Below are 18493 nucleotides of genomic sequence, written 5' to 3'. Positions count from 1 at the left end.
TTTGTACTTTAAAATAGAAATGGGTTAAAAATCCCAGCTGGCTTTATACCTTATTATGTCTATATATTAGGTCATCATCCCCTTCCTTAAACTGCTTCCTCTAGTATCCTCTATGTTAATGGTACCATCATTATTTCATTCAGTAAAAAATAAAAACGTATGCATCTTTCTTATCCTTTCCCTCTCCCCACTCTTTTTTTTTTTTCGGGACACGGGCCTCTCACTGCCGTGGCCTCTCCAGTTGTGGAGCACAGGCTCTGGACACACAGGCTCCGGACGCACAGGCTCAGCGGCCATGGCCCACGGGCCCAGCCGCTCCGCAGCATGTGGGATCTTCCCGGACCTGGGCACGAACCCGTGTCCCCTGCATCGGCAGGCAGACTCTCAACCACGGTGCCACCAGGGAAGCCCCCTGTCCCCACCCTTGTCTTCACCTACTGTCAGATCTAATGTCATCAACTATGTCAGTAACCTCCCAATTATTGTCGTCTTCACAATTCCTAACATCACAGTTTTGGATAAAAACACTATTTACTTCTACTGTCCCTAACTATTTTTCTTATTTGTTCTTTATCCCCATCTGTATCAAATCTGTTGTCCTCTGAACAGGTCAAATTGTCTGCCCACAGTGTGGAAACCTGACCTTGTCAATCCTTTCTTAAAACTCCTCAAAGGGCTTTTACTGACTGTATGGTGCTATTCAAGCTTAGATTATGAATCTTTCTTCTCACTCACACACACCCACTCCTTGTCCTTCCAGACTGTTCCAGGTTCCATCCATCTCCAGATATTCATAACCCCACCTAATAAACCAACAGTACTGGAGTGTGTATAGCTCTCTTTATTCATTTTACTGTCTCTTTCTTCTGAGTCTTTGTCATTTCCATCTTCAATTCTTGGTATGTGTTAACCCCGTTCCACTTGATATCTAACATATTGTTTTAAAAAACACTCCCTCTAAATCACCTAATCAAGGACATCTTCCCTAACACCATTTCCTCATAGTCGATACTGGTCATCCATTGCAAAATTGTTATGTATAATCCTAGCTTCTCTACTACCCAGTAATTGTGTCTACCATTGCAAATTACATATTAATTTAAAACCATATGCTTATGTCTATGCCTTTAATAGATTGTGGACAATTCGATGATAGGGATTGTGCTATATACTTTATTAAACTATGTATATCCATTGCCAAACAATATGCTTGACACACAGAAATCCTTAACAGATACTAGCTCAAACAAGAAACAAGAAACAGCCTTCATGAAAATACAGCAGTTTCCTATTTGTATGTTTATTTATATATTCTGTTGTGCTTTGATGTTGTTAATTCTGTGTAAAATAATGGAGAAAAAAATTAATGCAGTTTAAAAAGGCTCCAGGAGATGGGCTAACACCACAGAAGGAACATTGTAAGCTTTTAGTAGTTATTTTCAAACTCTCCAAGAGGATAATGTGAGAACTGTAGAGCTTAAATTGAATGCATTTTTATTCTTGTGTACACAAATGAATCTACTGGGAACAAATGAAGAAGCAATACATCAATTAGAATTTGACCAACTGCTGTTAGGTGCATTTAAAAAAAAAGTTGTGACTTGGGAGACCTTGGTTCTACCTAGATCTTCAACTAATGAGCCTTTTTCTTTGGGAAAAGTGCTGTCTTATTCCTAACTCTGTGTCCTTGGGCACCTGGGATAAGTACTGTCCAAATTTCATGATATTTACACAATTCTACTATTCTTTGATATTTAAAGTACTGAAGTAAACACAAAATCCACTTGGATGCAAGATGCAGAAGTTGTAAATAGCATCTTTCTTTTTTTCCATGAATGTGGAGATTACTGCTGTGGCAGGAAGTGTAAGGTCAAATGGCAAATAAACAAGCAATCAAACAAAAATAACTAGGATGCTAATAGAAATTTGAAGTCCTCTAATTTGTAAGTCACGCATGTGATTCACTTGAGAGCAATTTTGAAAAGAGTTACTATTTACATGCTGTTTATTCTCAAATTCTAAGTTAATACCACAGGAGGAGGAAAGTTTTCAGTTTCATTATATCATATAGATGGATATTAAACAAACAATGAAGTTTTCTAGCATGGCCTAAGTGAATATAATGAAAATATTTCTTTGTGAAAGAAATGACATCTCAGTAGAATTGTTTATTTTTAGAATTACAGAAGGTTTCAACCGAGATGGGGCCAAGAAATTATTTATCCATTACAAGCTCAGGCAACTGTGTCAAGCAGTATCAGTTAGTTGCCAAGATGGTGATCTCTTCTCTTTCCCTCTCTGCTGAAGTTCAAGATTTATGAATTACCTGCCTTGTGTTCATTCTACTACAATGTACTAGTTGGCAGCATACGTTCCTTGCACAGTACGTAATACCCACTAAGTGTTCTGAATAAATATTTAGGTTCTGAATAAATATTTTTTCAAGTGTGTTTGCAGATTTTTCACTTTTTTATCACTCAGCATTTCAATTCTGCTTCAATATGCCCATGCATATCCAGACTCAGCTCTGTTTCTCCCTGTCCCATTTATTCACTTCATTGCTCATGTGAATTTTAGAATCTTTTTGTCATGTCTCTTATTAATCCAAACACATTTACAGAAAAGTCAAGACTACAAAAGTTTCCCTTGGTCATGGCCATATATCATATGCTTGTGTTTCTAGGCAACTGTCCAGTAAACATCCCTGACCACATCTACTTTTAGAGTCACAGCTTGAAGTCAGTATCCTGCCCAGAGGACTGTTTCTCACCACAAAATTGCATTGTGCCTCACTACCTTCTCCCCTTATGGTACACAGGAAGAGCTTAATACAGGCTCAGTCATGTTAACCAGACTGTTATTTACTGGCCAAGAAGGCCTGTGGATTAGGCCGTGGTGGTTTTTCTCACTTAACGAATTTAGTTTCTGCATAGTTTGTGGAAGTGGTGGCAGTTAGATGACTTGAACCCAGGCTGTTTGCAAAGCATTGTAAATTTCTAGATCCAGTAGTTTTAAAAGGTCAGATAAATATGTCCTTATGCAACCTATACATGTACTTTTGTACTCAAATTACTCTTTCTGCATAAATTCATTTTGTTGGTTTTATTCCATTTATTAGAAGGTATGTTTTCTGAAGGCAATGTCATGTCTTTCTGCAATTTCACATGTCACTGAAACATCACTACTCTTCAGCACATCCTCAATAAATGTTCCATGATGACAGATGCAAGGTGAATATATGCTTAGCATTGAGAAAGATTTTGGAATTTCTTTGTACATATTGTCTCTCTTTTTTTTTTTTTTTTTGCGGTACGCGGGCCTCTCACTGCTGTGGCCTCTCCCGTTGTGGAGCACAGGCTCCGGACGCGCAGGCTCAGCAGCCATGGCTCACGGGCCCAGCCGCTCCGCGGCATGTGGGATCTTCCCGGACCGGGGCACGAACCCGTGTCCCCTGCATCGGCAGGCGGACTCTCAACCACTGTGCCACCAGGGAAGCCCTATATTGTCTCTTTATACAAGTAAGTTTTTGTAACCTCTCCCCTGCCTTTTAAGTTTTTTAACTCACCATCCTAACGCAGAATATATCTCTTTAAGAATCCTTAAAGAAGGATGTTAACTAGATGTTGTGGTGATCATTTTTCAGTATATACAAATATCGAATCATTATGTCATATATTTAAACCTAATATAATGTTATATGCCAATCACGCCTCAATTAATTTATTAAAAACACTTTGCCCCCCCCCCCCACTTCAAAGAAAAAGAATCATTTCCTCACTCCATCAATTGATGTAGCAGGGCTTTTCATATGACACCATAGCTCTCCGTGCTCAGCTGTATCTATTTCCAGAAACTGTACCTGTAGGTATGTTTTGTGACTTTCCCACAGGACTCTAAGTTCTTATTTGAACTAAATGAAATAGTAGAATATTCAGATGTTCTGTTTCTTCCCTATTGCTATCTCTTTTTCTTGGTCTTTTATTTAAGAGACACATAATATCAGTTAAATATAAAGCCACTAGGGCTTCCCTGGTGGCGCAGTGGTTGGGAGTCCGCCTGCCGATGTAGGGGACACGGGTTCGTCCCCCAGTCCGGGAAGATCCCACATGCCGCAGAGCAGCTGGGCCCGTGAGCCATGGCCGCTGAGCCTGCGCGTCTGGAGCCTGTGCTTCGCAACGGGAGAGGCCACAACAGTGAGAGGCCCGCGTACCGCAAAAAAAACAAACAAACAAACAAACAAAAAAAACCACTAACATAAAAAATAGCTCTTCAACTAAGTGTGATTTAGATTTCCCCATAAAAAGCCCACATTCATTTCCTTTTATAAACCAAATATTTTTTTAAAATGTGGTTGTAAATGTCAGCCTACATTTCATATATAGAGATCTAATTTTACTCTAAAATAGTCAATGGAAAATGTGGATTAGCTGAAAAGAATTTTGCTCAACGACTGTCAGAAGATAACATTATTCTTTTTTCCTTCAACTTGTTTCATATTCACTTATCTTGTTTATTCTTGAACTTGTTTCACACTTTCTTGTCCATTTTTCTATCACCTACACTAAAATGTAAACTCCATGATGGCAAGAAATTTTGCCTAGATTGTTTCACATTTTCAAGGCTTAGAAAAGCACCCAGCAAATAGTTGTCACTAAAAAACCTATGTTGAATAAAATTGTTTATTGTCCAAGTTGAAACATATCAACAAATTTGCTTTCCTTATTTCCTTAGTATATTTTGAAGAATTTTGACTTTGATATCTTACTTTTCCTTAAAATTTTATGATGTTTTGTTATCTTACTTTATACTTTATCTCAATGTTTTGAATAAATGAAAATAAATAAAATATATACTGAATCAATCTTATAAATTGATATCAACTCTCATATATTATTTTTTTAATGCACACCAGGGTTGTGATTTAAGTTCCTAATTGTTCTGCATATGATGTATATACAGTAGAGATTCAAGTGTGTGTTTTTATATTGGCATAAAAAATTTCACAGCAGTAATTATTTAATAGTATCTCATTTCCTACTTTATCTGCAATGCTACCTCATCTGTTTTTTCATCTATTCACATGGCTTTTCATTGTCTGTATCTTTTCCCTTTCAATTTATCGGATTTGTCTACGTTCTCATGTCACTTTGTTGTAATGGACATAGCTTTAGCAAAGGTCTTAAAAATTAGTAGGACAAGTCCCTCACCATTTTTTCTTCTTCAATAGTGATACGTCTACTCTTGGATTTTGCATTAATGAACATAGGATAACCTGGGATATTAATTGGAATTAAATTGAATCTCTAAAATATTTTAGGATTAATTGACATCGTTATTAGATTCAGTGGTCCTATCAAAATTTAGTTGTTTTTGAAAATATTTCTATAAAATTATACAATAAGTTCAATATAGATCTTGTCTATTCCTGTTAGATTTACTCATAAGTACCTTACAGTGTTTCTGTTGTGGTTGTTAAGTTAATTAATTATTTCTGTTTATTATTGAACTTTAATAGTATTTGCAAATTAATGTTACATTCAGTTATACTAATATTATTTCTATTAACTGGTCATTAAATTATATTTTTATGTTCTATGTGGATAAATATATCATCAGAAAAAAAATTTTTTAAGTCCGTTTCTTTTTAATTTCCTATGGTGGTCTTAAATGTGCTGGAGAATCTCCTCAATGATATTGAAAAGAAGTGGTATTATTATCATTTTGTCTTAATGATTTTCTAAAAAGCTACTAATACCTCAAGGTTAAGAATGATGTTTATACAGATTCTGATATACATGCTAAAGATTGTTTTTATCATGAAAAGCTGTTGAATTATAATAAATATGCATTCCATCTGGGTATATTCATCTTTTATTTCTTTAATCTACTGTTTGGAGCAAATTTCATTTAACAATTTTTCTTCCAAAATAAAATTATTATTACAAGGCTGAAATAAACTCAATTTGGTCATCTATAGACTAGACAGTTTTATGTACTGTTTGATTTGGTTTGGTACTGTTTTAGGATTTTGTGACAATTTTCACAGTAAGATTGACTTTTCCTTTTCCTGTTAACACATTCTCATCTAATTTGGACATCAACACAACTCTAGTCGTAGTGAAAAAAAATAGCAACAATTCCTTTCTCCCCTATAGTTTAGGAAAGTTTTTATGTTTTAATTATTTCTTCCTTGAAAGTTTATTATTTCTCTCCAGTAAAAATATTTGGCTTGGGTTTCCCTGGTGGCGCGGTGGTTGAGAGTCCGCCTGCCGATGCAGGGGACGCGGGTTCGTGCCCCGGTCCGGGAGGATCGCACGTGCCGCGGAGCGGCTGGGTCCGTGAGCGTGCGCGGCCAGAGCCTGTGCTCCGCAACGGGTGAGGCCACGGCAGTGAGGGGCCCGCGTACCGCAAAAAAAAAAAAAAAAAAAAAAAAAAAAATTTGGCTTTTGTGTTATCCCTATAGGAAGATTTTAAATAATGTATTGATTTCATAAAAATTATTATAGCTTTATCAAACTTTGCAGAATTGACTTTTACCTATGTTAAATTATCTCACACATATTGTACATAGTAAATAGTTACAGTGTCTATGTAATTGTTCTATTGACTAAAAATTATTGCTTGATAATTCTCTTATTGACTGAATAGGTTGTGGATTTACTGGTTGAAGTTCTGTTTTCAGAAGCGCATGTTCAGTGAAAGTTCATATGAATGACTCCTTCTTAAGCTGTTTCCCTTTAGAGTCGTTTTTTGGTTTTCTTTTTCAAATTGCCCCATCTAATTTATAATAATAATAAAGATAATGATTGTTACTATTCTGTAGAATATAACATTATAAAGAAGCACCAATACTTATTTTTAAATAAACTTTTTATCTTAGAATAGTCTTAAATTTACAGAAAAAGTGCAAAAGTAGTACAGAGTGTTCCCATACACCCAGTGTCCAGTTTCTCTTATTATTAACAGCTTACATTAGCATGGTGCATTTTTCACAATGAATGAACTGATATATTATTATTAATGAACATACTTTACTTGTATTTCTTTAGTTTTTACCTAATATCCATTTTCTCTTCCATTATGCCATCCAGGATACCATGCTACTTTTAGTCATTCAGTCTATTTAAACTCCTTTTGGCTGTCATCATTTCTTAATATAACAAAAATTATAAATAGCTAAAAATGAGAGCATTAAGACATTAGTTGATTATGTTACTATTCTGGTAAGGGATTTGGAGCTATTGTTCTGAGCAGTAAAGAGAGAGTAATATAATGAGTGGTGTACACAAGGAAGAAGGAGGAAAGAGCCCTATTTAGGAGCAGAGGTAGATCTGAGAGACTCACATACATCATAACTGAAATAATATTGGTCACAAGTTGATAATTATTTAAATTAGGCATATGATGATTCATCATGGAATTTTTATCTTGTATACACTTATATTTTCATTATTAAAAGGTCATATAAATACACACATATGCATATATACATATGTATGCATGTACATGTAGGTATGTACCTATGTAGTATATATATGAAAGCTATCTCTCTGTTGTTTCAGCTTATATGATACAGCATACTTAATTCCACTCAAACTTATAAAAGCCTATGCACAAAATGATTAAGAAGTTTAATTTTTTCTCTATTTTTTCCACAAAGTACTTATAACCATATTTTATTACAAATTTTTCACTTTTGAAAAAAATTCAGAAAGAGATTATGTGATCCCACCATTTGTTTCTTAAAACTCTGGTGACTTCTTATCACTGAATTCACCATTTTTAAGTCCTAAAGTGATGTTAGGACCTAACATTTATTCCACCAAAAAGGGAATTTTCCACCTCGTGAGAGGTGGAAGCACTGTGGTTTGTGCTATGCTTTTTCAACAGAAAGATGAGATTAGAATAACACTTGTCATATCCTTCTCAGGGATCAGAATTGACTGGATATTGCTAGTATCAAATCTAAATCAGGAACTCAGGACATGTCTAATTTTTTCAGGAGGCTCTTATCCACAAGAATCAGGACCTTCCTTCTCTAATCAGGTGTGTGTCTGTGTGTGTTTGTGTGTGTGTTTCTAACAACTATTGTTTAATAAATAAGAAACTCTTGAGGTTTTAACCTCAAGAAAATTTCTAAAAATATATGCGCTATAAGGTAATTCTAATTGTTTCTTAAGTGTTTGAATTGACTTACTGAAGGCAATGAATACTTGTTACTTCTGAGGTATATTCTGCTCCACTTTATTTAATGATAGGTAAGTAGGATATACTTATTGAAGAATCAGAAGTTATGATATTACTATAAGATGTGACACACAACCTTACTTTCAAAATGAAACAAATTATTTTCATTGTTTCCAACTATCATGATCAAATGTAGAACAGTTTATATTTTTAAAAATCTAAGCACTATGCACATTTATTAAACACCTTTTATTTTTTCCTGAGAGCTCTGCTAGGCAATGTTAAGATGTTACTATATTAACAAATGTGAGATTAGTTTTGTTAATGATGACAACGATAACTTGTAAATGATGACAACGATGTGGACAGAACTTTAATTAAAGTATACTAGAAAAACTCATTCAACAAAAATTCATATATCCTACCCAGACTTACCTTGCAAAGAAAGCAATTACCACCAATAAAGTTACCACCAAATAAAATAAGACGACTATAAATAAAAAACTGTGTGTGGGGCTTCCCTGGTGGCGCAGTGGTTGAGAGTCTGCCTGCCGATGCAGAGGACACGGGTTTGTGCCCCGGTCCAGGAGGATCCCACATGCCGCGGAGTGGCTGGGCCCGTGAGCCATGGCCGTTGAGCCTGTGCTCCGCAACGGGGAGAGGCCGCAACAGTGAGAGGCCCGTGTACCGCAAAAAAAAAAAAAAAAAAAAAACAAAAACTGTGTGTGTTATCATTCACTATCAGTGATGAAAAACATCTTTAAGTATCTTAGTGTAGGTGAACTAAAAACAGCTATTACATTTTTTAACATTTTGTTTTTTATTTTATAGCAAGAGAAAATTTAAAAGTAATTTTACCTGGCTCTATATGAATTCTCATTTCCATTCTTTCCTTTTTCATGTCTGCATGGGTGAAATTTTTCTGTATTCTCACTTTTCTAATCTAAATATATCAACTCACCCCAAGGAGAGGAAACAGGAAAAAAATTCACATTTTTATTTTATTCAGTAATCCTTTGTAAAAAATGAAGCATTTGGATTCATCTGTGGGATAGATGGGCAGTCATAATTCTATGATGGGGTTGGTCCGAGATCCGTGGGCCCATCACAGCGTGGGTACGTACTTTCCACATAAATGTAGTTTGGTCTTTCTGTACAATTTTAAGATACCCAGAATTTGATACAAGCATATAAGTCATAGAAAAGTAATTTACTATGATTCACTTATGTTCATTTTATATTATGGTCATGTTATATTTTAAATCCTGGCTTCAAAAACTTGAAAGGTTTTTTCCTCCTTCATTTCAATAACTACCTAAAGGAATGTATCTCACAATTTGAGATAACAGCCTTAGTATTTGGAGTTAGAACTGGGTTTTAATCAAAATTTTACCAGTCTCTAGCTTTGAGATCTGGGACAATAACAGCCTCTATGGACTTATGTTTCCTTTTCTATTAAATAGAGGTATAAGACATGCCATATTTACCTTAGTGGATTTCTATGATATTCAACTCAAGTGACATAAATTTAAAAGTGCTTTTTGAACTAAAAATATTATAAATTACTCATAGCTGATAGGTTTATACTGAATAAGCAGTATGATTTTGGCCACCTCTAAGATTTAATTTCTTCACCCATAAAATAATAATAAATATTTACCTAAATAATACATAAATAAGAAATAAAATAATACCCACATTTTCCACATACTTAATAATGAAGTTTAAATTAAATTACATATTGTATGTATAAACTAAAAAAAGTTTTAGTTTAATTTTAGGTGCAAAAGGTAATTCATATTCACATTTCATTTATAAAAGGCTCTTACATATTCAGTAGTGATTATTTCAAAAAGAAAAAAAAACTATTTTTCACTCGTGTTGTTCAGAGGCGAGATACTTTACTTGTCTTTTTCCTAAAATTTTAGAACCTACTATTTTATTCTGTGTAAGTCCTTCACTATAAAGAACTTTACTACATGATTTACATTATTGATACAAGATGCATTTCATTTTCTTTTACTTTTTAAAATACCCACACCAGGTTTTGTTAATATTCTTTGTCTTCCTCCCTCCCTCCCTCTCCCCCTTTTTTTCTGTCTTTCTCCGTTTCTTTCTTTGTTTCTTTTCTTCTTCTTGCAATTTGTGAAATTATTAACTTAGTAAACGTGGCTCTGTGAATTAAACACATGTCTAATGCCCTAGATCCCTGTCTTTTTCATGATAGTGTCTTTATTTTAATGTTATATTTCATTACACATTAAGAATTAACTTATTTTAGGGCTTTCCTGGTGGCACAGTGGTTGAGAGTCCGCCTGCCGAGGCAGGGGACACGGGTTCGTGCCCTGCTCCGGGAATATCCCACATGCCGCGGAGCAGCTGGGCCCGTGAGCCATGGCCGCTGAGCCTGCGCGTCCGGAGCCTGTGCTCTGCAACGGGAGAGGCCACAACAGTGAGAGGTCCGCGTACCGCAAAAAAAAAAAAAAAAAAAAATGTTGTTCCCATCCCAAGGACTACAAAGATATTTTCAGGATGAAGGAAAATAGAATGCAGGTAAGAGTGGCAGAAAAAATAATAAAAATGAAATGGGTCAGATGCTCCTAGATTGACTGTGATTAGTATGATGGGGCCAGATGTGAGCAGGCCACTGCCATGGGTGACCAGTACTCTTCATTCAAATCAGCACTTTCCATCACAATGCCCTGAAAAGATATGGGAGCTTAAAAAAACATCTGAGCTATAATTGGGTGGCAACAGGAATTTTCTTCCCTCCATGGAGACAATTTTGACATAGATTACTCTCTGAAATTAGACATCATCTGTCATATTTAACACCTTCCGTTCCCTCATTGTTCTTGCAGCATTGTAATAAATGTTCATGAGTTCTCAGGAAAAAAAAAAAAAGGCTGATTGAACTCTGGACACTTCATAGTGTAATGATATGAAAGTAACAATTTGAACCTATACTTTAATGTGGCTAAATAAATACAGTTGAGATTCATCCTGGACAAAAATTATGAAAATAGACTATCCTTGGTTCATTACAGAGAAAACTACTCCAGGTAGGAAAAAACAAAGAAACACACAAAAAACTCAGAGGAAATTTTTGTGGGAAGAGGACAGATTGATGGGACAGTTGGAACAGAAAAGTATTTATTTTCATTCTAAGGTTGCCTATAATGTTCTTTTTAAATTCAATTAAACTATATTATTATGAAAATCACATGGACAGCACAGGCAAAACATTTCAAATATCTAGAAAGTGCAATGCATGTTCACTTAGTCCAAGTTAAACATTTGAAAGATGTTATAGTCTATCCTGAATTTTGCATAGTATAACTTAAGTGCATTTTTCCTAAGTCAACCTGCATACAAGAATGTGAAGAGTTCAAGCTGTAGTACTATTATATTTATATTTTGAGAAATAAAACATAAGAGGCTCTTTCCTCTTCCTGACTCTTTGTATTTTAAAAATCAACTTTGGGTTCTTAATTATTATTATTTAATTAAAATATAAAACTAGAGAGCAAATATAGATGTCAATACACAATTTTTAAGATGTAGATGCAACAATTACAAAAAGGGAATTGGCTTTTGATATCTGTGAGGTTGGGAAAATCTCTTCCAGGTCAGACGGGCATCAGAACTCATTGTGTTCCCACCCTTTCTTTTACCTATTTAGAAATCCTTCAATAAAATGAGCTAGCCCCTCCTCCACCCCCCCCCCAAAAAAGGGTAATTATTGGGTTGGCCCAAAAGTTCATTTGGGTTTTTCTGTAACATCTTACAGTATTTAGTTTTTGGTACATACTTTTAGGAAAAGGCTTTGGGGACTGGCTAGAGATTAAAATCTTCAATGTACATGTAAGAATGGCTTTTTTTTTACTGATGGATAAGCATAGGCAAGAAAGATAGGTGGAGTAAAGAAATAAGTATTATAAATTTATATGATCAGGGCTTAGATGCCCTTGCCTCTTGCAAAATATGAAAGCAATCACGTGAGACCATATATTTGGCCAGAGACTTCCAACTGTTCTGCAGAACTCTGTAGCATCAAGAGAAGACACACAAATGTGTTCCCCTTTGAGGCCAGGTGACACATATGAAGAAACTATTATATGGCACTTCCAGCTCTAAATTAGAACATATAGATGTATAGAAATCCAGAAAGAACTGAAAAGGAACACTAAAATTATTTTTACTTCCGGAAAAAGAGAGATGAGGATGGGACTTCTCAACTCAGTACGCCACACAAAGGACTGATACGATGTGATATATATTATTTGGCATGAATTAAGTTTTATTTAAATTTCTGCAGAGAGTTTCCAAGAATATATGCATAAACTATTAAATTCACTCTTTACCATATACATTAATATTCATGAAATTACTTGTCTGGACTATAATTTTAGGTGTAGGCACACCTTTCATCCATTTTAAGACACATGGCAAAATTTAAAAATTATAACTATATATGATGATGGATGTTAATTAGACCTAGTGTCTAGTTATTGTTATGTTGTATACTTGAAGCTAATGTAATATGTCAATTATATCTTGATAAAAAATTTAAACACATTTTCAAATACATGAAAATTATGATTGATAAGACACAATTTGAAACATTTTACAGATCCCAGAAGTAGGTAGTTAGTAATATATGTTACCATTCTAAGTATACTGAATCTTCATTGCACACCCCTTCTGCCCCAAGAGACATCTAAATAAGCTGTTGCTTACAGACATAACGATATTGACTCCCACAGTCTCTATCCAAAACTCCTCCGCTTGGGTCATATATTATGCAGTTCTTTGGATTTAGAGGGTGAAAGGATGGAAATCTGTAATGAAGAATAATGTTTTAATATATTGGGAAAAGGAAATGAGAATGTTCAAGGATGATGTTTTTGTTAAATGATAGAACTACAGACATTTTAAAAGCATTTTAATGAGATATTACCACATTGAGACATTATCTTTTTTCATTCAAGTCAGTTTTCACAATTTCAGAGTACAATGTTACAAAAACTCAGCTATTGCATCAATAATCAATAGCAATGAAGTTGGGGATTTTTTTGTTTTTGCTGTTGTTTTTAATGGTTTTGGTATGTTATATACTTTACTTCTAAGATGCATCTGCTAATCTAGTCTAGGGAAAAAATCAGAGCATAAAACCTGTCATTGTATGATACTGTAAATCCCATGTTTATGAATGAAAATGAGATTTGAAGATTACAAATACACAGAAAATAAGCCCAGAATGTTTGAAATATGGGATGATGCTGAGAATATTGGGCTCCACCAGAATAAGGAAAATAGTGGATATACTCTTTTCTCTGGATGGCTTTTGTGTATGTGAGAATCTGTATATGTACATACATATCCAAGTGCTTGTACCAAGGCAGGAAATAAAAGCATATATCAAAAGCTCTTTTAGAGTCACAAGTACACTAACTTCATCTCACTTGAGCATACACTTGGGTGTTGTGGTTGGGACTAAAATTGTTATTCTGTTGTATCAATTCTCTTTTCTGTATTCTCACGTCCTAAACAGGATATCTTACCTACAGTGTTCCTGGATGTTACGTTCTCTGATCAGATCTAAGGATAAACTCAAAAAGAACAGAAAAAGGTTTTGAGTGCCAGAAACTTACAGATCTTGGGAGACAGTAGAATTATCCTCCCACAACCAGGCATGATGTTCTTCACTGTAAGAGAGTCCAATCCAGTAATAATAGGAAATGAATTTCATAAAATGCTGTTTGGAAACAAAGACCAACATATTAATCTATTTTGAATCTATTCTAGGGATCAGGTACTTTTAAGAAAGTCAGTGACTTTTAAGAAAGTCAGATTCAGTTTTTCAATTATACAAACTAAAATCATTTTTAACTTTTAATTTAGGAGGTATAGTCAAGTCACATGCCTCATAGTTCTCATTCATCAGGCCCATTCATTTATGGAGGAAAACGTACCACAAAATCTCACTTCTTGAAAGAATGAAAAACGTCATAAAGGGAATTAGAGCTTTCATGGAACACTTCCTTCACAGGGGATCAGCAATCAAATTTGATCCCAAACCAACAGTATCTTGAGGGATAAATCTTAGCACAGGTTCTGCATGGAGCTAGAGAAAATTTTCACTTTTTCTTAAGAGTTGGGTAATTGTTTTATAATATTCTTCATATTCATTCCAAGAGTGATAACAAAAGCTATATAATTACAAAACAAATTATAAATTCAATTAATGAACTAAAAATTCAAAGTCCTTTGAATAAAAATAATGATCTATTATTTATTCTTTGAATTCTCTCTAAAAAGTTTCTTGTACTTTATCTGTCACATTCCTATAATGTAAATCTTTGAGAAATTTTGTGTAGATTGTTTGACTGTTTCAAAGTGTAGGAAATTAGTTCAAATATAACTGCCTATTTACTATCTGATTAAAGACTTGAATCAAAGTATTCAGCTTACTTAGATAATATTTTCCTAGGTCAAAAAAATTGTAGAAAAATCAGAATTAAATACATGCCAGTTCATTTCTGTTTTGTATCTGAAGTAGACTGGAATTCTGAGAAACACAAAAATTTCTACTGTCTTTCCATGTTTTTAATTCACTAGAAATGAAGTAACAGCTGCATTGGTAGCCAATCCACTTTTCTCGGCAAGAACAGCAGCCAGATCCTAAGAGAAAAAACAAAACGTGACTTGATGACATTGGCGATTCCGTTGTTTTCAGTGCTATTTACTCATTTGTTATTTAATGTTTTTCTACAACTAGTCTTTGAGAATTTACTGCATACACCACAGTTCAGGGGATATTAATCTGAATGACTCAGACATGACCCTTCTTCCTCATGAAGATTATAGTCTAGAGATAGAGACAGAATTATACAAATTTCAGTCATTTATGAATTATATTTAATGATAATTTGTGTAAGTATACACAAGAAATTCAGTATGTTAAAATACTGTGTAGCAGAGTATAGGATGGGGGGCGGTTAGAAGAACCTCTTTTGAGGAAGTGACCCGAAGTTGATCTCTGCTGTGTAATTAAAAGTGAACTAGATAAAAGAGATATTTAAAGGAGGAAAGCATTTTAGCATATTTCCTGAGTCAGAAAATAATTCTGGATATTTTATTTCAAAATGAAGTTAATAAAGCACTTAGCTTGAAGTCTGACCGTCCAGTTTACTAGTGATAGTGTCTTCAACATTTACCATCCTCAGTGATAAAAGTCATATTATGTGGTAGGCACTCAAATCTTTGTCAAATGAGTGGTGCTGAGATTGTAGAGTTGAATGGGCTACCAGGGGCTGGGATGTGGGGGAAATGGGGAGCTGTTGGTCAAAAGGTACGATCTTCCATTTAGAAGATGATTAAGTTTTAGGGATCTACTGTGCATCATTATAACTAGAGTTAACAGTACTGTATTATATACTTGGGAGAGTTGCTACAAGAGAGCTTCTTAAACATTCTCACCACAAAAAGACATGATAGTTGTGTGACATGATGGAGGTGTTAGTTAATGCTATGGTGGCAATAATATTGTAATAAGTGAATCATTGTACACTTTAAACTTACACGATGTCATATGTCAATTATATCTCAATAAAGTTGGAAAAACGCTGAGGGAAAAAAGATATGAATGAAGTGCTATATGAACACAGAAGATGATGAGACATCATTTAGGAAAAGATATGTTTAAAAATATCTTTGAGCTGACGTTCACTGGTTGAGTAGAGTTTAGAATTGGAGAAATCTCTGTGCTTCTTTCTGAGTTATGGAAGAAGCGGAGGTACAGGTAAAGAGGTATCAAAGTATGTGTTATGAAACACAAGCAGGCACTTAGGATCAGCTACAATATTTACTGTAATTTGCTTTTGTTACTTAAACATGAGCAGTCACATAGGAAAAATAGGTCACTTCCGGCTAATATTTTCCTTATTACTTAATATATAAATGACACACATTCAATGTAATTTAATAAACTAAGTTAGCCATAAAATGAGACTATCCTATAATTTCTATTACTAAGCATAATATCCCTTCATGCTTCTGTGTGAGAAAAACAAGAATATTTCATTCTCTAACAGCACTAAAGTTTTCCAAAGTATGGAACCCACCTTCCTGGAGATCTGTGGAGGGTCCTGGAGAGAATGTCGGCTGAACATTTTGTTTAGTAAATGCTGTAAGAAGTAATTAGAAATTTACTTCATCAGACACAGATTTATGAAATAACAAAATATTACACATTAGCAAAATGAAACCTTTATTGTAAGACAGTTTCATCACAATTTTGATCTTTTTATATAGTCTTGATTAGAAAAACTTACAATTTTCCAACAAAACTCGCAAAGCAGCCACCAACAAAAGGCACATTACTCCTAAGACCCCAGAAATCAGCCTCCATCGAGTGGTCTGAAAAGCTATAAAGAAAGAGAGATAGGGTAAAGATTTAAAGAACAAACACAGGAGCTGAAGTTCTTAAAAGCAGAAACCAGTGAGAGAATCCAAAAAGTTCCTTGGTTTAATAACCCCATAATTTTGTCAATGAAATGTTGGAAAATGAAGACATTCCATTTAGAACTCCACCCAATACCAAAAATTTTATATGATGTACTTTATTCTTCAGTGAGATTAGCCATACCTTTTCCTCTTTATCAGCTCTATCTTATCAAACTGTACTTACCACTTATTTTTAAATTTGACAAAGAAGTTTAGAGATCTGTAGTAAAAACAGATCAACAGGCACCAAGTTCGGTCTTGTGGGCTGATATAACAAACTCTTAGTTTTGTAACAGCAACAAAAAAATCACAAGATAGAGAATCTGATTCCCATTAGGTAGCTGAGAAAATGTAGGATCCATTAATAATGTTATTTTCTCAAGGAATCAGAGCTATTAAGTACCCAAGTCAGAAATCAAATGAAAGTTTGTCTAGACCCAGAGTCTTTCATTTAAATGACATGTATTCCATCATTGTTACAATAATATTAATACTACTTGGGAGTGTGTCCTTCTGCTAATCTCAGTGTATTCACTACTCTGAGAAATGTCAGGCTGCTCATAGCTTTGTAGAGGCTGTACTGTGAAGAGAAGACATGGTGTGATGAGAGGTTCCCCAACCAATGTAGCGCTAATAACTTGGGAACCTGAGTTCATTTCACAGTACATTGAATTATGATACGTAAAAAACCACTTTTTTACAGGAACCATTTTTTACATGTATTACGTCTTCTCATACCAAAAATTACTTGCTCACAGGCATTTCCCCTAAAATAATTTAGCATCAGGAGATTCTGCATTAACATTAGAGTACTCCCAAAGGGTGTCGTCATTCACAACAGTTCAATGTGTCAAACTGTTAATCTGGGTGGTTTGGGGGATGTCACAACACAAATGGTAAATTAAAAAAAAAACACTTTTAAACATTTTGTTGATAATGTTTAACATTCTCTATATATTTTCATGCTAGAATTATGTTGTTTATATTTTTCCTGGTAAATTCAGATGCCAATCAGAATTTAGAGCTATCCCTGTCAGAATCCACTCTTTAAACCTGTTGGAAAAATCTTCACAAAATCATTTCTAAGTTACAGAATGAAGAATCAGAAAAATGAAATTAAAGTAGAAAGTACAGATACATGGGGAGCCTAAAAATGTATACTTTTGTCCTACAGCGTTGCCTCAAATTAGCCATACCCACAAGATATTTTTCCTGGTTATTTTAATTTTTTCATTTTATGACTTGGGCTGCACATACCTGCCATATGAAATGTTGTTCCAGTGTTCATGCAGGAAAGGCACGATGGCTGCTTGTTCAAGAACTGGGTTAGATCACGGAGCTGAGCTGTAGGCTAAGGAACCTGAAAGTTGTATATGAAGAAATTTTTTAAAAAAGAAAACTTGTGTATTCAAGTGTGCGTGCATCATCTGCTGATGAGACACAGATGTGTAGTATGAACAAGAAGCAGTAAAATCACTATCTTCTAAAATGTTTCTGGAACCACAATACAGGAAATTCTCACTGAACTTGTGCAATGCACACCCTTTGACTATCACAAAAGAAGGTGACAGGAAGTTTTTTTCATGTTTAATGGTAAATTTACTTGGTATAATAAAATTCCACACATAAGTTTCCTTTTTCTAAAATATTTATTTATTTACTTTTTATTTTTTATTTTTTTATTTTTTTACATCTTTTTTTTTAAACATCTTTATTGGAGTATAATTGCTTTACAATGGTGTGTTAGTTTCTGCTTTATAACAAAGTGAATCAGTTATACATATACATATGTTCCCAT

General features: G+C 34.4%; 1 protein-coding gene across 1 annotated transcript; it reads right to left on the bottom strand.

The window, feature by feature from the left end:
- Positions 1-12374: 12374 nt before the first annotated feature.
- On the bottom strand, positions 12375-18121 carry LOC137201623 (natural killer cells antigen CD94-like). The gene is made up of 6 exons (XM_067695680.1): positions 17953-18121; positions 16524-16616; positions 16314-16376; positions 14720-14871; positions 13842-13945; positions 12375-13028 (listed from the first exon to the last, which is right to left on the bottom strand). Exons 1-6 carry the CDS (start codon positions 17981-17983, stop codon positions 12908-12910), a joined length of 564 nt encoding a protein of 187 aa, XP_067551781.1. The 5' UTR covers positions 17984-18121; the 3' UTR covers positions 12375-12907.
- Positions 18122-18493: the final 372 nt, after the last annotated feature.

Source organism: Pseudorca crassidens, chromosome 11 (genome assembly GCF_039906515.1).
Source record: "Pseudorca crassidens isolate mPseCra1 chromosome 11, mPseCra1.hap1, whole genome shotgun sequence".
Taxonomy (NCBI): Eukaryota; Metazoa; Chordata; class Mammalia; order Artiodactyla; family Delphinidae; genus Pseudorca; species Pseudorca crassidens.
The sequence above is the reverse complement of the archived record's forward strand: the minus strand, read 5'-3'. Positions and strand labels throughout refer to the sequence as shown.